General features: G+C 37.9%; 1 protein-coding gene across 3 annotated transcripts; it reads left to right on the top strand.

The window, feature by feature from the left end:
• Window positions 1–35: 35 nt before the first annotated feature.
• MRE11 (MRE11 homolog, double strand break repair nuclease) lies at window positions 36–20302 on the top strand. Of its 3 annotated transcripts, none has more exons than XM_041417079.1 (19): window positions 36–247; window positions 797–929; window positions 3327–3487; window positions 4092–4179; window positions 5084–5225; window positions 6640–6754; window positions 7786–7971; window positions 8437–8608; window positions 9321–9401; window positions 9952–10078; window positions 11844–11944; window positions 13096–13269; window positions 14465–14527; window positions 15505–15721; window positions 16649–16726; window positions 17738–17793; window positions 18238–18308; window positions 18687–18765; window positions 19926–20302. In XM_041417079.1, exons 1-19 carry the CDS (start codon window positions 228–230, stop codon window positions 19968–19970), a joined length of 2109 nt encoding a protein of 702 aa, XP_041273013.1. In that variant the 5' UTR covers window positions 36–227; the 3' UTR covers window positions 19971–20302. The 3 variants fall into 3 exon arrangements, 2 of the variants coding, with proteins under 2 accessions (XP_041273013.1, XP_041273012.1); XM_041417078.1 differs by having other exon boundaries at window positions 14444–14527; XR_005953570.1 differs by lacking the exons at window positions 18238–18308; window positions 18687–18765; window positions 19926–20302 and adding an exon at window positions 15780–15866 and having other exon boundaries at window positions 14444–14527; window positions 15505–15658; window positions 17738–17781.
• Window positions 20303–20756: the final 454 nt, after the last annotated feature.

Here is a 20756-nt window from a genome sequence, read left to right as displayed (position 1 = left end):
GTGACGGAACGGGCCGGGCCGGGGGCGGTGCTCGGCCCGAGCGGCGGGAGCGGGAGATGGAGCGGCGGCAGTGATCGTTCAGTGATCGCGCCTCACTGTGCCCCCTGCCTGGCCCAGCGCCTGGTTTGGTCTCTTGCGCTTCGCGTACCGCCTGTGAAAAGAGAAGCTGACTCCCTGAGCTGGCAGCGTTGTGCCAGAGCCTTCCCGTGAGGAACCTCGGCACCAGGATGAGCACCATCAACTCGCAGTAAGTTCCCGTTTTCTGCAGCTCCCTGCGGTCCCGACACATCAGGCATCAAGCGTTTTGTATGTCTGGGACGAGTTAAGAAGAGCTGGGATCATCAGTTGTGTTTTCCCTCTGGTCATTATGGTCACCGTGCTTGCCTTCATGCACGTATAGATTACCGGTGCAAAGAGAGAATTAGACTGCTCAACAAGTATTTTTAAAAACAGAAAACATACAAAGGGTTCTTTAGTTTTTAATTAGACATTTCAGAGGGGTGCTTGCATCCATTTACTGGAGCAGATAACAAATAATAAATACAAATACAAAAACAGATAACGAATTTGTTTGGGATAAACAAAGCTTTCAAGTGGCTGGTTTGGTGATGTGCTGTTTGCAGTACAAGTAGTGAAGTATTTTGAGACTCTTGCAGGACTGATACTTGGTAGAGTTTTATGGCAAATCTCCGTGTTTCATGACTTTGGACAGATAAGCTTACCTTAGTAAAGACTGTGTCTTTAGAAATTCCCTATGTGTATTGCTCTCTGACACTAGTTTTCCTGTCTTATTCAGGGATGATGAAGATACCTTTAAAATACTTGTTGCTACTGATATTCATCTTGGCTATTTGGAGAAGGATCCAGTGCGTGGAAATGACACATTTGTAACTTTTAATGAAATTCTGGACCACGCTCAAAAAAATGAAGTAAGTGCAACTTTTTGGAGAGGGAAGGACTGAGGCTGTTGAAAATATGGTCCAATCTGCCAGAAGCTGTAAAGCAGTAATACCGAATCAAATGGCAAAACTATTTGTTGCATTTAGTTTCATTTCTGATTTAGTGAAAGGAATGCCTGATTCTTTGTGAGAGCATTCTTACTGAATCGTGACTTTGGTTGCCTTAGCATTGGTTTTGGATTGCCTGCACTGGTTTCAGTGGTATCTAGAGAGGGTTTGTCACTGCGAGGGGGAAAAATAATTGAGGAGAGTGAGAGTAGTGATATACAGTCTTCTGACAAATCAGTAGAGATTTGTTAGAAGCTTTTGAATGTCATGCAGTGCTGAGTCGCTGAAGTGAGCAGTTCTGGTGCCGAGCAGCTCCGGTGCCTGCACAGTCGTCAGCAGAATCCTGTAGTGGGCTGGACAGAGGGGCTTCCTGAACTGGGGCAGTGTCGGGGGAGCCGAGAGCCACCAGGAGCCCGCAGCCGCTGATGGGACCTGGGTGGAGTCAGGAGCAGTGGCAGCCTAGAGCCCACCCCACACCTGTAAAAGAAGCTCCTGGGGAATGGCAGCACTTCCAACATGGCAAACAGACCTGCTGTGGCGTGACTTTGTGCAGGAACAGCACTTGAGCCCTGCCAGCTCCACCAGGGAGCAGTGGTATTTATGTGGCAGAAAGCCATGGCCTTTCTCTGCATCCACCACAGCTGACAGAGCTGCCCAGATAGACTATAGTCCCTGTCCAGACACAGCTGTGGTTGAGGAGTATCAGGCAGTGTGTAGGAGAGAGAGAGAGAGACTGCTGGAATCACACCCTCCTTTCCTTAGGGCAGGTCTGACAGGCAGACAGGACACAATATCCAGGGGATTCCCTATCCTCACTCTCTCTGGATGGAGTCACTGAATTAAAGGACAGGGAACAATGGCAACAAGTTCCTGCCCAGCACAGCAGGTGCATCTCCTCTGTGACTGCCCCACATTCCCACGTGCCCTGGCACAGCAGGTGTGAGGTTCTGCAAGGGGAACTGAACAAAGACAGTGGTTCATCTAGCACAGAGGTGTTGCTGAGGTTGTTGCCTGTGCCCAATATCAAAACTCCTTCCATGAAGAAAAAGGTGGGTTGTTATAGGAGACCCCGTTGTGGTGGGAACAGAAGGCCCAATATGCAGACTGGCTCCACTTCTTAGGGAAGCCTGCTGCCTTCCCAGGGCCTGAGTTGGTTGAGAGAAGCTGAACATGGTCTAACATGTGCCTGGTGGCCAAGAAGACCAGTGGCATCCTGACCTGGATCAGCACTGGTGTGGCCAGCAGGAGCAGGGCAGTGACCGTCCCCCTGTACTCAGCACTGATGAGGCCACACCTCGAGCGCTGTGTTCAGTTCTGGGCCCCTCACTACAAGAAGGACATTGAGGGGCTGGAGCGTGTCCAGGGAAGGGTAACAGAGCTGGGGAAGGGTCTGGGGCACAAGTCTGGTGAGGAGCAGCTGAGGGAGCTGGGGGTGTTTAGCATGGAGAAAAGGGGGCTCAGGAGACCTACTGATCTCTACAATTGCCTGAAAGGAGAGTGTAGCCAGGTGGGAATTGATCTCTTCTCCCAGGCAACTGGACTAGAGCAAGTGGCCAGAAGTTGCACCAGAAGGGATTTAGACTGGATATTAGGGAAGATTTCTTCCCTGAACAGGCTGCTTAGGAGGGTGGTGGAGTCACCATCCCTGGACATATTTAAAAGATGTATGGATGTGGGACTTTAGGAAATGGTTTCATGTTGGACACGGCAGTGCTGGGTTAACACCAGGGCTGGATGATCTTAGAGTTCCAACCTAAACAATTCTGTGATTCCTTTTTTAAGGACTGGATGTTCATCAGTCAGATTCTTTGTAATTTGGATAAGGTTTTTTTCCTAATGCTTTACCAAAAGCTAAATATATGCAATATATGCAGAAACTGAGGCTAGCACCTTGTCAAAATAACGTGGTGATAGCTACTGGCTTCTTCGTACGAGGTAGTGCAGCAGTGAGAAAATAATTTAGCTTTTCATGCCTGTCAAAAAATGTTCAGGAGCCAGTTTGGAGACCCTTATTACGATTGTAGACTGATCCTTTTTTTACCACTATCAGTTGTATTCTCCTATGGCTCTTTGTAAATGGGACTTTTTGGGTTTGATTTTGTTTAAATTAATAATTTAATTAGTTTGGGGTTTTTTTCATAAGGAAGTTAAATATTGTTTCTCTTACAACTAACTCCTTTTACCTAGAAGTATATTTCCTCATATTTGAGGAAGTATGTGGAACTCCCTAGAAGAAATTATTTGAACAATTTGCTTAGAAGTCTTTCAGGGTAATACAAAATGTTGTATTAAAATAATAAAGTTTTTTGTTGCATACAGGTGGACTTTGTTTTATTAGGTGGGGACCTTTTTCACGACAACAAACCCTCCAGAAAAACAGTGCACTCTTGTTTGGAGTCACTAAGAAAATACTGCATGGGTGATCGTCCTGTTCAGTTTGAAATTTTGAGTGATCAGGCAGTTAATTTTCATTACAGCAAGTAAGTATGTTACCACAAATTATCATGTAAGGCTTGGTTTGTGTGTTGGGTGAGTGTGTTGTGATTTTTATTTGATATCCTCCATGACTGGAACCTGGAATTTTTAGGCCTGTCTGTGTGGGACAGTTCACAGGATAACTTCACCTGTCATCTAAGTCTCTAAAGAAATGTGTGCAATATTTTGAGAAACTTCTGAATGTGCTGTGACTCTTGATATATTTATGTATTTTAGTTTCCATTTTGCAAGTACAATACAAGTAATTGAATTCACATGAGTTGTTCTGGTAAAATCAGCAGAGTTCTTGGTGTATAAGCAAAGGTTGCACAGCCTAATCCACTACTACTATACAGTTTTTTATACAATTATTTTCATGGCTTGTTCTAAAAAAAAGGTTTATTTTGCTACCCTATTCCCCATAGAAATTGCCATTCCAGACCACGAGTAAGAATCTTCTTATGCTTAAGCTGAAGCTTAGGCTTATTCATAATCACTTCTTTCTGATTTTTAGCACACTATTTGTGATGAAGTTAATTTGAAGAAAATATTGAGTATCATACACAAATTTGCAGATACAGTTTAACTTCTTTTCCTCTTTTTGTTTAGGTTTCCTTGGGTGAATTATCAGGATGAAAATCTCAACATTTCTATTCCAGTTTTTAGTATTCATGGCAATCATGATGATCCCACAGGGGTAATTTTTATCATAATTGTACTGTTGCAATACAGATATATAGAAATAGAAACTTGTATAGAAATACAGTTCTGGGAGATCACACTAGTTTTAGTCAATTGCTCCATTCTTGATGTAAATGTTTTGTGCATCTTTAGGAATTATTTTAATAAGTAACAGCAAGTGAAGTGTAAGTGTGACATTTAAAAGCAAATGGAAATAAGAGATTGGTATGAACTGTGTTTACTTTCTTAATGTATGTAGATTTTTGTCATTGAGAACAGAATCAGTTTTCATGCCTAGAAGTGGCAGTCTTTCAGAAAGTTTCTAAAACATTCCATCTGTAGGGACTGAAAGCTTCTTTCTTAAAGGAGAATTTTGCTATTTTGATTTGTGCATATGTAATTGATATGCATCATTTATTTGCAAGGAGGATAATCTAAGAATAGTGAAATGGTAGTTTAAAAACAAGCTACTCAAAGTAATCGGGAAATGGTTTAGAAAGCATTAAAATGCATGTGTTACATTAATAATTTTGCATTTTATTTGAAATAGCAGTGTATCATGGAGATGAGTGTTTTAGCAGCAGTTTAACTTTGAACTTACTATAATGTAGTTACCTTAACCAGATAATTTTTGTAGTAGTTTAGAGACTGGCTGGTTTGAATGTTTTTTTGTGGTTTTGTTTTTCTGAATGATTTAATGTTTAATTTCATATTGTTCAAATGAAGTATGACTTGTAAGGAAAAGGGAATTGCTTCTGTACTCTACAGTATTAGCAAAACCCTTAATATATGTTATGGGGCTTTTCAACTGCAGAAATTACTTAAGGACAGATACTCTCTCTTACTTTTGAGACTTTCATTTAGACATTAAACACTTAACTTACTATTCAAAGTTCTGTATTTGTTTCTTAATATTGTAGGCAGATGCACTGTGTGCCTTGGATGTTTTAAGCTGTGCAGGACTGCTGAATCACTTTGGACGTTCAACTTCTGTGGAGAAAATAGATATTAGTCCCATTTTATTGCGTAAAGGTAGAACAAAAATTGCTCTGTATGGCTTGGGTAAGTATTTGTCTGCCAGACTGTGACTAGACTGTTCATGTATTACTGAAATTTAATAGATCTAAATAAAGCTGGAACAAATGTATAAGGTGCAACAAACATGAAGGTGTATGTGATTCTAAATCAAAGCATATCAGTTCTGTGACAATGTCAAGTTTTTCCTCCTGACAGGATTCTTTTGCTCATTTAGATAAATCTTCCTTAACTTGATTTTTGTATTTTTATTGGTGATAAATGAACCCTGCTTCAGTTAACCATAGTGCTGGTGTATCAAGTCAGAGCAGTCACACTCTTAAATTTTCTCTGTTGTGTATTAAGGTTATTTCATTTTACTTAGACAAAACTTAAACACCCGATGTTCATGTGCCATTTTGGTTATACTTAAAAACATAAGCTGTCTGAGCAGAAATCTAATGTCTTGTGTGTCCATCTGAAGTGGTTCATAAGCAACATTGGTCCTGGATAATCTCAGTTTCTTTAAAGAAACTCAAGTATTTCATACTTTAAAGTGGTTCTATGATATGTTTTCAACTTCAGGTTTGCTCCTTTGAATTTTCTCAACTGAATTCCCCTCTACCCTCACTTCATACTTAGAAAGGTTATTTTTGACAGCTTTCTGAGAAGAAAAGTCTCTGTCTAGAGAAGTTAACTATTAAGGTCTTTTTTTTACCCTCATTTTTTGTCCAGTCATGGGTGCTTAAACACTTAACTCCAAACAATTTTATAGCTCTAAATTAAGTCCTAGTTGGCCATGATTTTGTGTGTTTAATGAGATACTTTGAAAGCTTGCTAGATGTTTGAAAGGCTGTTAGCTAGTGGAATGTTCTAATATCAAAATATATAAGTTTTCAGTACCAAAGTTGTTAATGGGAAATGCAACAACTTTCTAAGGTACCAATGTTGCTGCATGAAGATGTTCATGACAGGTTTCTTTGCATTTGTGTCAGAATTATTTGCCCCTTTTTTACTTTCTCTGATTCAGAGAGCATTTGTTCTTATACAAAATATGAACACTCTATGGGATTTATTGATATCTATCATGAGACTGGCTAAATTTGGGGTTTTTTTCCTAGTTAAAAACATTGAGGAAATAATCAGTAACTTCCAGGGATGGGACATGCACAACTTTCTTGGGCAAGCTGTTCCACTTGCCTCACTACCCTTACAGTAAAGAAATTCATCGTAATATCCAACGTAAATCTGTCCTCTTTCAGTTTAAAGCCATTCCACTGTCCTATCATGCTTTCCCTTCTGAAAAGTCCCTCTCCAGATTTCTTGTAAGCCCACTTTGGGTACTGGGAGGCTGCTGTATTTTTGTTCCTCATGCTTTTTTTAATAGAGGTGCTAGTAAAAATGCTATGAAATACAGACTTGTTTACTATACAAATTTATTTTATTTGTTTGTCCACCTCAGGAGCAATTCCAGATGAGAGGTTGTATCGTATGTTTGTCAATAAGCAAGTGACTATGCTGAGACCAAAGGAAGATGAAGATAGTTGGTTTAACTTGTTTGTGATTCATCAAAATAGGTAACAGTACTGAATGAATTACAGCAACTTACTGTGTTACTTCATTGAACTGCCTGGGAAGGGATAGGCGAGCAAGCCAGCAGTGTTAGTTCATGCTTGTTGTGAGTAGCTGGTTTCTTAAGATTTTTACAAGTGAAAACATTGGTTTACAGCTCTTCTGGAGAAGAATTATAAAGGAAAAGGTTTGGAAAAAATATGTTAGGGGAGTTGGGAGATCTCTTCCCAAACTTTTATAGTCAGAGGCAGAGGAGGGTTTGTAGTGTAATATGCATATAATTGAGTCCTTTCTGCTTGTTAGAGCTGGAAGAACACCAAACTTCATGCTGTATTTTTCTGTCCTTGTTTGAACCATAGTTCAACAAGTTCCTTATGTTCCCTTGCACTGCTGTGCTTTACAGATGGGTAATGTGTTCTATTTGCCTACAGGCGTCTCCCAGCAGTGGTAGTAAGAACAGGCAGAGTTCTTTTCCAAATACTTTCTTCTGATTTTTCTTGAAGAAGAGGGCAATCCTCATGCTCAAATAGTGGTGAGGCAGATGTAAACAAATGGAGCTCATATTACCCTGTGTACTGATTTCTGTCCTGTAGACTGAAGGAACTCACTCCCCCATCTCCCTTGTCTTCCAGAAGGGGATTGGGCATGGCATGTCACATCTGTTTAATTCAGTTGGTTTTACCCCACCATTTAAAAACAAAAAACAACCAATTCTGATTGCCATGAGATGCTGTAAAAGCATTCGTATAGAAAAAAAACAAAAGTCTTACAAGCCAAGTAAGAAGAAAAGGGAGATCCACATAAAAGGAGGGGAGTAGAAAACAGTGAGCTATGTAAAAAAATGAGCTATGTAAATTGCCCTTCTGTTTAACCAAACCCTAAACAACTGTGCAACGAATAAATGTGAAGAAGAGCTGACATATGTCTGATACATTGCTGGAGTTCCTGTATCATTTTAAATCACACTGATGATTTTTCTCCTCCTTCACTCTCCCCTTGCCCTACCATTGTTCTTCTCTTCTCTTCTCTTGCACAGGAGCAAACATGGAGCAACCAACTATATTCCAGAGCAGTTTTTAGATGACTTTATTAATCTTGTTGTGTGGGGTCATGAACATGAGTGCAAAATAGCTCCATTCCAAAATGAACAGCAACGTTTCTATGTTTCTCAGCCAGGAAGTTCAGTGGTGACATCTCTGTCCCCCGGAGAAGCTGTGAAGAAGTGCGTGAGCTTTTCTTTTTGTTCTTGTTTATCCCTTGTCTGACATGTCTCAGGTGTTCTGTTGAGAACAGAAAAATACTTGAATACAATATGAAAAGACTTATATTACTGTGTGGATTAGCTTCAGAGTGTGACATAATAAGCAAAGTAGATAGAATGAGCACGTGTTATAACTTCTGCTTTGTTCACAATTTAATCTAACATTTAAAGCAAATGGAACTTAGCTAGGAGGAGTTACATGCTGATAAATTGGAATACAAGGAACTGAGTGCAGGTGCTTGTATATGGAATAAGCATAATCTAAGTATAATAAAATGGAAGTTTTGCAGAACCAACCCTGAAATACCCATCTTTCTGTAGCTTTTGAAATTTTGTCCGTGAAAAGTAAACATGAATTTGAAAACAAATCTTTATACCATAGTTCTCTTAAGTTTATCTTCTAGTAAGTTACCTTTCTCCTTCTAGACACATTGGTTTGCTGCATGTTAAAGGGAAAAAAATGAAAATGGAGAAGATTGCTCTAGAGACAGTGCGAACTTTCCATATAGAGGATATTGTTCTAGCTGATCATCCAGATCTTTTTAATGCTGACAATCCTAATGTTACTCAGGCAATACAGGCATTCTGCATGGAAAAGGTAACTTGTGATGCTAACAGTGTATGGATAACAGTGTATGGACAGGGGATGGAATGTGTGACTGGTTTTGAGACTGGAAGATGAGAAATCTTGTGTCTTGCCCCATATTAAAACAAACTTAGACAGTGTTTCCATAGGAAGCTAATTCCATGACATTCACTTTGCAGCCTTGGCTTCCTTGATTGGGATGACCTATTAAAGTAGCCTGGAACTGCTTTTTAGGTGTCCATATGATTTTTGTACAACAGCTTGCACCTAAGAGTGGAGCTGTGTTGGATGTGAACTTGGAACCAGCATAAATACATTGACCTGAACCCTGAGGGCTCAGCCATGCAGTCTGAAGTGGCAGAAGTAACAAAGCAAGTTTATTAATTGCTTAGTTCTTAGGTTTATATGGGTCTTTCTGCTTTTCCCTGGAACTAGAAATTTAGCAAAGCATAGTGGCTATAAAATATGACCGATCAGTGGTGTAGATACTGCTGGACTACACTGTATCTGAAGGATAAGCCTTTCTTTGTCATGTTTTTCTCAGTCATTCTTAATGGCTTTTGGCTGCATTTTGGTACATATGTGTTCAGGAATGAGAGCACATTCTATAATGATTTATTTTGATTGCTCCCCTTGCAACTGGATGTATTTAAAGTTATACTTGATGTGTTCAGGCATCTGTTAGAGAACAAAGTAGAAGTGAATTTATAATTCTCCTTCACAGGTGGAATTGATGCTGGACACTGCAGAAAGAGAACGCTTGGGAAATCCCCGCCAGCCAGAGAAGCCTATCATAAGATTAAGAGTAAGAAATTGTTCAGCTTGGATTGCTTTGTTTTTAAAGCTCACTGTGAAAAGTTTCAAAGCAAAGTCATGTTTTTTGTGTAAACACATAATGCATACATTTTTTTGCTGTGTCCAGGCAAATATAAATCACCTGCCATGCTTCTGTTTACCTGTGTAACCTGTACTCTAAGGTAAAGAATGAGATTGGTCGTAAATGTCCTTCACTGCTTTTCTGAGTAAGGGCATCAAAAGTGGCTATTTACTGTGAAGATTTTTTAAGTCATATTATCCTGTGTGTGATCCTAACCCATTTGGAAACTGTTGTGAAGGCTAGTAAATGAAACAAATTAAGAACAAGTTATAAATATGAGCTGGTATTAGCTATTCTGTTATTGTTATTATTAGCTGTTATTAGCCATAAACTATTCTGCATAGTAAGGCGTTAATTTTAGGTTGACTTATTTCTTACTATTCATTTTTTCCTTTGAAGCACAACAAATCTGTTTTGAATGGTGTGGCTTCTCCACTTCTTTTTGTTTCATATTTAAATTTGTCCTTTCCTCACTTAGGTTGATTATGCAGGTGGCTTTGAGCCGTTCAGTGTCCATCGTTTCAGTCAGAAGTACATGCATAGGGTGGCTAACCCAAAAGACATCATACACTTTTTCAGGCATCGTGAACAAAAGGAGAAAAAAGGTGATTATGAAAGAAGGAGTCATTGGCTTGCTTTTGTTTTTGTTCATCTCTCTGTATTTTGTTGCCCAGCACTTGAAAAGGTTTGGTGTCTACCATCTAATGTGTTACAGGAGGAGTAAAGATGCATTGTCTTATTTAAGTGTATATATTGCACAATTATTTCTTTTCTGTTTCTGGGTTTGTCTGAAATTCTGATATTTAGCACAGTGTCTTCTGACAGACAGAAGACTGTTTATGTTTATTCATAAACAGTTTCATTTTCCTTTGGCCTCAGACCTTACTGAGTTGTTTGTAGTAGAACATACAGGCCTGTGCCAGACTGAGTTCTCTGTGATTCTCTGCTAATTACCATGAAAGGCATTAAGTGGCTCACTCCCAAAGCTTCCTAGAATAAGATGAATATCCTTCCTAGAATAAGGTGTTTTGAACACTCTAAAGGAAAAGAAATGGGTGAAGTGCTTTTTTCCTTTATATTTTAATTTTATTTTGTAGTAGTTAATTTGTTCATACCTAAAATAGTAAGGAAGGGTCTGGGCTTAAGAGCTGTTCATATGTTTTTTTAGAAAAGGTCCAAATGTAGGATAGCATTTTGTTTGCCCTAATTAATTGTGTCTATGAGGTGCTCTTGGCTTGTCTCTTCCAGGTTTGTTTGTATTCAAATATTTGTGCAAAACCAATAATAGCTGTTACTATTGCACTATTTCTCACTGTTGCCTAGAATTTTTAATAAATGGTTAATAGATGTTGTCCAAATACTGGATTTGTAATAGTTGCTAATGAACATTCAGCTTGTACAGGAACATAATGTGCTAAAAAACTAGTTTGCATTAGTACATTGCAAGTGCATTGTCTAGTTCCAGTGACAGTTTTTATGAATACTATCAGTTCTGTAATGTTCAAAACATCATTTCATGAATAAAAACTGCTATTAGTGAGGCATTTTTAAAATTATACTGTATTGGTCTTGGTTTATTTTTCTTTGGTTTCCTTTTTTATAGTTGTATAATCTCATTAACATTTTCAGAATACACAGTAGCTACCACATCTGCCACTAATTTACTTTTCCTACTTAATGGGCATGTCAGCTTCAGGAAGGGAATGTGAAAGCACTGCCATGGCTTTTGCACTGCTTTATTAGACAGCCTCTTATGCAAGGGAAGGGGCTAATGAAGCACTCAACGTTTTCATTACATGTGCACATTGTGGTTCAGTACTGGGGATTTCAAGACTTCAGGAACTCAGTCTAAAGCAGTGTATTGTCACTTTATGTTATTTGTGTGGTATGTGTTCACCTAGGGTGATTACCCTTCTCATCCTTCTGCCATTCCTACCTTGCTGCCTGAGAAGGGGGGGTGAGCTATGAGCATTTGCTATTGAAAATCAGTCAGCATGCTCTGGAGGAGAATCTCTTTTGTAGTAAATGGGTTACTTATAAAAAACTTCAATGCTTCAATGATTTTCTTCCATTTGTAACCTTCTAGAGTTCAATTATAATAACCTTCAGAACACAGTGTTCAATATACAATTCCAGACATATGTTAGTTAGAGCTCTTTATATCTGCTAGACATGGAGTTGTCTGCACAATTATTATGTTTCTCTGTGTTTCCAATGAATAGACTCTAAAAAGAGCAAAAAGCTTTACATATAAAAGGGACCACAATTCTTAGGAGGCTTGTATTAACTTTTTTTCCTGCTACTGTCAGTGGGATGGTAATAATTGAAAGCTGTAAATCTGGATGATGCCACTGTGCTTTTCTATTCTAGACATTGATCTTAATTTTGGAAAATTGGTTAGCAGACCTGCTGAGGGAACAACACTGAGGGTAGAAGACCTTGTAAAGCAGTATTTCCAGACAGCAGAAAAGGTATTTTTCTACCTTTTATCATTTCCTTATTTAATATCATAAAATATTTTTATCACGTTTTTTTTTTCTTTCTTATTGGAAGTAGTGTGCCTTGAAAAGACTCTGACATTCACAAAGAAATTAATTTATTTCCCAAAAAACTGTCTGATGATTACTACATGAAGTGTGTGTCTTAGCTTAGCAAGTAACTGTTGTGTCTAGGTTGTGTAGGTGTGTGAACACACACTGGTTCGAGAGCATGACAGCTCTTTGTGTGAGCTTGCATTGTGTGCCTTGTAGTATGTGTCATGTGCTCAAGTACAGGAGGAGAATGTGAGGCAGCATGTGAGGGAAGAGCTACCTTAATTTACTCTAGGGCTAGTGTGAGACTGTAGCATTTACTATTACCATCTGACTTAGAGTCACTTGTTACTTTGCAGTGTATTTGTGTCCTCAGATGTAGTGCACGTCCACATTTTATTTAAAGCAGAGCAGGGAGAAGGGAGACCCATGATAATTTGCTTTCTTCCCACCCTGTTGTTAAATCTAGTATATTTCCCTTTCCCAGCACCAGTGCAGTAACATCTATGAGATAAAAAAATAATCAGTGAGCCAGGTGCACAAATGCTTGATGTAGTTGATTCAACATAACTTGCAGAAGCTATTTCAGTTGTAGAAAGTCTTTAGAGCAAGAATTCTTGAGGTAAAGATCCTTCAAATTACATCATCCTGCCTAACCTTATACACATACTAGGTGTATTAGTATTAGGACAGCATAAATCATGTTCCTTTGTTATACTTATTTTATTTAAGCATTTTATTTTACAATAGCTAGAAAGTTTATTCCTCTGGGCAACATCATTTCCTGGAAGTTTTTATTTTAGACATTACTAGTATTGTGGTTTCTTTACTGTTCATAAAGCCTTTTGCTTTGACTAGTTTGAAAAATACTCTGTAAAGTTAATGTGACATGCTAGTAACTAGCAAGAGAGTTGTAACTGGTTTATGGCACATAATATTTGCTTATTGCTGTGCTTTGCTCTGATTTAAATAATGCACATTACTGGTTTTGCAACCAACTTAATGTAATATTTATCTGAAACAGCTGGAATATTGCTTGCTTTCTCTAATGGTAGATGCTTCTTAACGAATTGTTTTCTCAAATTCTAAAGAAAGTACAGCTTTCACTTCTAACTGAAAGAGGAATGGGAGAAGCAGTGCAAGAGTTCGTTGACAAAGAGGAAAAAGATGCCATAGAAGAGCTGGTGAAATTTCAACTAGAAAAAACACAGAGGTTTCTCAAGGAGCGCCGCACTGATGCAGTGGAGGAAAAAATAGATGAGGAGGTAATGTTCTGTTAATGTTGGTTCCCCAAGAGTGGTCAAGACAGTAGAAAAATCAGTGCTCAAACATGGTTTGATAGATTTGCCTGTGTGTGGAGTATCTGTTTGAGGCAAGTGTTGCCCCAAGCAGAGGGAACACTTGCCTCTAGTCATTCTCTGCAATTAATAAATGAATAATTAATTTATGATGAAGTTTCAAATACAGGATTCAAAACTTGTACTGAAAATGGGGTTTAGGCTGCACACATGTCATACAAAAAATCTGTCTAATACACGTAGAACTACATATTTACTACTATTGTGAGAAAGATGGTAGGTATAATCTCTTTGTAGCTTTTTCATATTGGCTTAGGGAAGAGTACAAGAGCAGGACAAGTAAAAAGGAAATTTATCCTTCAGGTGCTCTTCTTGCTTCTAACTGCTTGCAGCTCAGGGTATCCCAGAGACAGGCCTGGTTTGTGTGTATTGAGCAACCCTTGAAAGATATTTTTTGTCAATTAGTTGAGCTTCCCATGTATTCAGCTGTAATACTCAAACACTGTAGAAGTAATTGGTCTGCAGCTTATCTGTGCACTCTTTAAAGAATAATTTGGTGGGGAAGGATGGCTGCCTCTACGTATTTTCTTACTGATAGCTTTAATTCCTGAGGGGTTGAAAGAGACAATAAACAATCAGTGCCTGCAGGCTTTCTGTGACACTTTAGGGTGTATTTTTGTTGTTGTTGTTGTTTGTCTTTAGGACTAATGTCTTCTTTCTGTCATGCCTCAAATCTTTTTCCATATTTGTCAAGTTGAGCTTCCTTAATTGTACATGTACTGCAACATTGTCTCTTCTCGTAATAGTTATTTTCTGTCTGCTTCTTCATCTCTACCTCTTTTTCCAGTTATTCATACTTCAGTGTCCCTTATTGTCAAAATTACTATTCTCTTCTTCTCTTAACCACAGTATCTCCTTCATTTTGTGCCAGGCTTTCTTCCTTCCCAGCGATGTAGCTCCAGTTATTAAGAGAATGTGAGATTCTTAAACCACAGCACTGCATAAAAGGGCCCTAAACAAACTGTTCAGTTATTCTTGGACTGTCCACTTCTCACATGAGCTTGACTTAATGATTCAGAGAATAAAGCTTTGCACTTACTGTATTTTGATTATTGTATGACATGGACTGTTATTTTGACAGGAACTGTTTTTTTTTATTCAGGTACGAAAATTCAGGGAGAGTAGAAAAAAGAATACTGAAGAAGAAGATAAGGAAGTCCGTGAGGTAATTACTCTGAGTTTTGAACAGAGACTGAAAAATTGAGTGGTGGCTTCTGCATATAAATGCTGTCATTTAGCAATGCTTCAGCAATACTTTAGCATTGTCCTTGCCAAAATGTGCCTGTCTGCCTTTAAAGCTTAGTAAGTCTGTTTTAAATCTTTCTTAGGATAATATGTACCTAAGCTACTGCTCAATTTGACTTTTGAGGTCTCTTTTCTTGTCCAAATTTGTGAACCTGATTGTTCATTATTTCTTGCTTTTAACTGAAGTTAGACCAGGCAGGTGATTTTCAAAGATCTTTCAGCCTAAGCTCTTTGTCACCAGTGGACATGCGGATGGACTGTATTGGGTGGTATTACTGGAACAAATGGGGAGTATTGGTAAACCTTTAGGTACTGTGTCCTTATGAGCAATCTGGGATCTTAGATGTCCCACATATTCATACTTCGATTGCATATGTATATCCAAAGAAAATTGCCATCCTCTGTTAGCCTGGCTGCTCCATTGTCATTGCAAGTTATGTGAGACTGGAATGAAATTTTGATGCAGAGGACAGCTGGGGTAAGATTCAGCTCTCCTAATCTGGGATGTCATCACCTGAGCTGTCTTAAGCACCCACTGTCATCAGTAGAGTTCAAGTCAGTGGAGCCCACAGGGTGCTTTCTCTGAGCAGACACGTGGAGCTGACACAGGGTGATCTGAGCTGATCACCAAACTTCACCAACAATGTGTCATATTAACGAGCTCCACTCTCTTATCAGATCTTAGCTATCCACTTTATATGTACACATCTAATTAAATAAGTATTTGCAGAGATGTCCTCATCTTCCATAACACTGGATTTGTGTCTTCTAAGCCTCACTGGTTTAGAATTACACATTTATAGTTATATTATATGTTTATTGTACATAACTAGGATTTAACAATGGTGTGTTTCGTGATTTAAGATTCTTTTTCCTGTAATTATTTTTCCATTTCAGGCAATGATTAGAGCCAGAGCCCACCGATCTGAGGGTGAAGTTCTGGTTGAAGCCTCCAGTGATGAAGATTCCGTGGATATAGAGATGACAGGCACTAGCAATCCAAGTGATGGCCCTTCTTCAACACTGAGCCGAGGAAGGGGTCGGGCAAGAGGTAGGGCAAGAGGTGCAAGAGGACAAAATTCAACAGCAAGAGGTTCATCTCGAAGAGGAAGAGGTAAGAAAAACTTTGCAGTCTTTGTCCTGCAGTTCCTGACCCTTTTTTTTCTTTAAAGGGTGACTCTCTTCTGATGCTTCCATCAAGTGGAAATATGCTGCTTAAGAACTGCTACTGGGAAAAAAACTCTTCTCAAATACTTGTGGTATTGTATTACATACAATTGACTGCCTTACAAGGTTTAAGTTGGGACTTTTTCACTGTGATTAAAAGAAAAATATCATGCTTCCCAGCTGTGGAAACATAGTATACTCCTAAAAGATGCATTATTGGGAAGGTCTGTACAATAAAGTGCATGGGTAGACCTTTGTTACTGCTAAAGGTAAAGCATTTGATCAGTGTAAAGAGGAGGTACAGATTGTCTCTATCCTAATGTAATTTACAAGAGACTTTAGTGTTTCTAGTGACTGAAAAAATGAGGAGTGTTTCTTAAGCAAAAGGGGTTAAATAGCTCCTGGACTGAGTGTGATTGTACACTTTGCAGTGATAGTGGTACTTCCTTTACAGTTGTACTTTCACTGTGTGTATGTGTGTGTATATATATATATATACAACTCATTTGAGTTGTCTCAGTAGTATGCCCAAATGTCTGAGAGCAGGTTGAGTTGAAATGAAGGCTATCATCTTGGGTCTGATTTGATTAGTGCTTTTAAACTAGTTCTGTGAGTCTGTACTCCAACACTGTTGTGATCCCATCAGAGCAGAGCCCTGTGTGTGAAGGCGTTGTGTCTGTGGACCTTTGAACACTTGACCCAGACAAGTTCTTCTGCATGTAGGGAGGGCTTTAATTCAAGGAGAAAGTGAGGAGTAAAGAGGATTGTAGATTTTTTAAAGTGACTTCTCGCTCAGTAATAATAGATTAAAGAAATAAATTTAAAAAAAAAAAAACTGCTGAAAAGATTTGTATTTTGTTTGTTATCTCTACAGGAACCACTAGCCAAGAGTCAGCTTCTGGCAGCAGATCCTCCAAGCCTGTTCCTGGCAAAAATATGTCTATCCTGGATGGTAGGCCTGTGATCTGTCTGTCACTCTAATCTGCTCTCTCAAATTGTAGTGAAGGTGTTTGTTCAATGATGAAGTGCTTTAATTGCCTTTTATTCTGTTAGCCCATTTCAGCTGTGAGAGGTTCTTTCAGCGCTATTGAAATAGACTAGCAGTGATGAGAGAAAGAAAAAAGAAAAGGAAAAGAATTAGTGATATTCTTCTGTCATGGGGTAAAATGGAACGTGTTAGGAACTTCTGGCTAGAACTGCAAATAGGAAGTGTATTACATAATGCAGTTTCTTAAGGAATAAGCATAGAAAGAATATGTCTTAATATTTTAGGCAGAATATTCCTCCGGGATATTTTATCCCCCCTCCTCAGGGGATAAAAAGTTATATTTGACTGATGTTTACAAGTTAGTAAGCTTTAATACAAATCCATTTAATCTTACATTGTAGTGGGTTTTGGAAATGCCAGTTTTTACTAGGGAAGAAAACCTTATCTTTAAGCCACCTACATAAGTGAGAGTAGCTATTCCTTGCTGTAGAGGAAAGGCACTGAGGAAACAGCACAGGTCATCTGAGAATTAAAGAAAAAAATACTGCTCACTACTACACATAAATCCCCCACAAAATGCCCCAAGGTAGACTGAATTTTAAATTAATCAGCAAATTACCTCAATTTTAAATTGGTCAGCAAATGAAATATTGCAGAGAAATGAATTTTAGCAGCTGTGTTCATTATTAGCCTGTTAGATATACAGGAGTTTCAGTTACAATAGTATTTTTTGCATCCTCTTAACCAGCGTTACTGATGGTTTTTCAGCCGGACTGGGAAGCACCTGCAGCTGCACAGAGGGTTATATCCCTGGGTTGCAGACTTAATTTATGTTTTGGGTTGATTTGTATGTTTTACAGGGTTTTTTGCAGTGGAAATGCATGCTAGGCAGATCTTAAATAAGAAGAAGTGTATAATGTTGTTTGCATTTAATTGTGTGAGCATTTTAAAAGTTTTACATGTGTTTTATTCCAGTCTTTAGGTCTTCCAAAACAGACCACTCCTCTAATTCGTTCCAGTCTTACTCTGAGGTAAGCACCATGTTGTATGAGTGAAGTTGTGCTGTCTTTTACAGTTGACTTGAAAAATAAATACACAGTCAAAGCATTAGCCTAAATCAGCAGATGTTCCCAACCTACCAGTTTCAGCATTAAGTTTCTACATGTTAATCTGTACCCCTTTTGTATCCTTTTTTGTTATGGTCTTTGTCTGAGAAAAGCCATGTTTTCTTTGTGACCATAGTCTAAGATACGTGAGTGTTTTCATGGGTTGTGCAAGGTTGAAGATGTGAAGAGTAAACTTGTGCAAATTTGTGCAGTTCTAGCCTGGAGCTCTCTTAAGTATATAATATTCTAACTAAGCAGGTGTATAACTGGAAAAAAAAACAGAGGTTCTGTGCTATAGTGCTGACACATTATGCACTTTCTCTGTAAGGATAAATTCTGTGGAAAAACTTTATACTTTTTTTTTTCCAGGATATTATAGATGCTGATTCTGATCCAGAAGATACTTCTTTTGTTCCTTCCTCTTCCAAAATAAATCAAAGGTCAGTATGTTTGCTTCATTAATGCAATGTGTGCCTTATTTTTGACTGGCAATGGGCAGAGTCCAAGAGTCTGATTGACTACCAGATTTTTAGGAAAGTCATTACACTGCTTAGAGAATTTATATAAATTTTTACTTGCTAATATGAGTTATCTTTCTGTAACATAAAAAATTAGATTACTGGTTGAGGTAAACTTGATCAGAGCTTTAGTATGAAGATGTTATTTTAAGAATTTGTATTGTTCTACTTATTGTTATGTCTGTTTATTTTTACTTTATGTATTGGTGGTCCAACTCTTAAGGTAAAGGGGAACTTATTGGAATGTCAGGTAACTGAGAACATGCTGATGCCATTTTTTTTCTCTTTGTGTGTTTCAAGGTTGCCAGCTACATCTTCACTTAGTAAAAGAGGTTCACAAAGCCAAGCATCTAGAGGAGTTGATTTTGAGTCAGATGAGGTATGGTATATAGTACTATTTTTTAATTTTATTTTGTGTAAGTTTATATGGCTCACTGTTTTACAACTATTTGAGTAAAGCATTTCAGAGTGAAATTGAATTTATTTTTTTCACTAACAGGGCTAGATTATTGCAACCAACTTTGATTAGACTACCTGCATAATTATCAGAAATAAGGCTAGAAGGGACCTCAGAATAATAATTTTTAATCAGTGAATTGTCATTACTGAAATGTGGACCTGGAATTTCCTGGGAGAGAAAGTAATTATAATCTTTTCTAGTGCTTAGCTATATCCTTTCATTTAGTTATATATTTTATTCTTGCAAAAAGGAAGAATTTGAAGAATTTTTTTTTTTTTTTTTTTTTTTTTTTTTTTTTTTTTTTTTTTTTTTGGTTTGGTTTTTTTTGCATTTAGAAACAGCTGGGCATTGTCAGGGCATTCTATTATTGCAAATTATCCAAGTACACTTCTTAAAAATTTTAAAACACTGTCTTCAAGTCTAATATGTCTCTTCTTGCAGTGTATCTTTGAACTGCTAGGAAATGGTTTCTTCCATAATTAAACAAATAGAACTTTTTTACACGGTTTTGCACTGAATAGAAGACACTGTTCTGTCAAGCACTATGCAGTTTGTTTTCACAGTCTGTCATGCATGGTCAGAATCCATTCTTTTAACAGTGTCAGATGATGGCCACTTCAGAGAAAATACTACGTTCTTGTCCCTTCTCCCCACTGGGCTACCTCTTCTTGTACCTGGAATAAAAGCCTACATGTTTGCTTGAATATGCAAAAACAAACATTAGTTGTTTTTCAAAATACAAATATTAGTAAATTAAGATGTGCAATGTGTATGTAGACATAATTTAACTGAGGTATTTATGAGTGCTGCTCATTTACAACTGAAATATAGATTGTTCCTTATTTCAAAGTAGCTATCCTGGTCATACTCACATAAACTTCTATTCTCTGCACATATGTCACGTGGACTTTTAAATTAATAAATGGCCTCTTTCCTATCAAAACCAACAAAAACAGGTCTGTCAGAAAACATGGAATAGTATGGCCAGGCTTTCTAGTTTAGTCTAAAGGTGACTTTGCTTTTTTATGACTTGGAATGCTTGCTAATTTGAGTAATGTGTTTCTCTTTGCAAACTGCAGGATGATCCATTCATGAGCCCTGCAACATCAAGAAGAACGAAGTGATTTCTGACTCACTATGCAAGAGAGACTGTGGAAATTTGTGAAGAAAATGGAAAGCAGTTTGCAAAACTTTGTCTGTGTGATATTTCTCTGTAAATGGCTTGCCTTCTATTTTCACTTCTGAAATGAAGTTAAATGGTTTGGGTTTGGGTTTGTTGTTTTTTTCCAGCAGCACCAAATTTGGTATAATGTCTGTTACGTTGCTTGATGCACTAGCTAGAAGGGCTCATATTCTAAATTACTGCCTGAAAGTGCAAGTTCTTTCTAAAGCTCTGAAACTCTGTTTTCTTTTTGAGATGATAATAAAAATGACAGTTATATCTTTTATAGACAACTCCATCTCTGGTTTGAATTTTGCAGAGAAGTAAATTCATAGTAGTCTGCAGGTATGAATATGGGCACAGTCTCAGTACAACGCAACTTGTACTTGCAATCTGCTGTGAATATGGTTAAAAACTCTGAATTCAGAGTCATAATTGGACACAAGAATACAGTTTTCAGTACTGAAGCTGTAAAATGCCTTAATGATTCAACTCTACCAAGAGAACTTAAACGCAATATTGCCCTGTTATTAAACATCATGGTATGTGAGAATGAATTCAGCTCTGTAATTCAAGCAGTATGAACGGGGACTCTGTGTTTTGATGTTATACACATCTTAGGAAAATATTTTAGTTGAATGTGTATGAGTAATAGGAATCATATCAAAGGCTCTTCCTTTTCACAATTTTTTTTTTCTGTCAGCTGTCAAATTCACAGTGGCTTTGTGCTTCATCTATGGAAGATAAA

Source organism: Onychostruthus taczanowskii, unplaced genomic scaffold (assembly GCF_017590055.1).
Source record: "Onychostruthus taczanowskii isolate IOZ18803 unplaced genomic scaffold, ASM1759005v1 scaffold54, whole genome shotgun sequence".
In the NCBI taxonomy this organism is placed as follows: domain Eukaryota; kingdom Metazoa; phylum Chordata; class Aves; order Passeriformes; family Passeridae; genus Onychostruthus; species Onychostruthus taczanowskii.
The sequence above is the reverse complement of the archived record's forward strand: the minus strand, read 5'-3'. Positions and strand labels throughout refer to the sequence as shown.

What these genes read in the sequence shown, in the direction of transcription:
- MRE11 (XM_041417078.1), top strand. Translation starts at nt 228, where the DNA reads ATGAGCACCATCAACTCGCA. An exon ending in ACCACGCTCAAAAAAATGAA is followed by an intron (nt 930 to 3,326) that starts GTAAGTGCAACT and finishes TGTTGCATACAG; the next exon opens with GTGGACTTTGTTTTATTAGG. An exon ending in ATCATGATGATCCCACAGGG is followed by an intron (nt 4,180 to 5,083) that starts GTAATTTTTATC and finishes TTAATATTGTAG; the next exon opens with GCAGATGCACTGTGTGCCTT.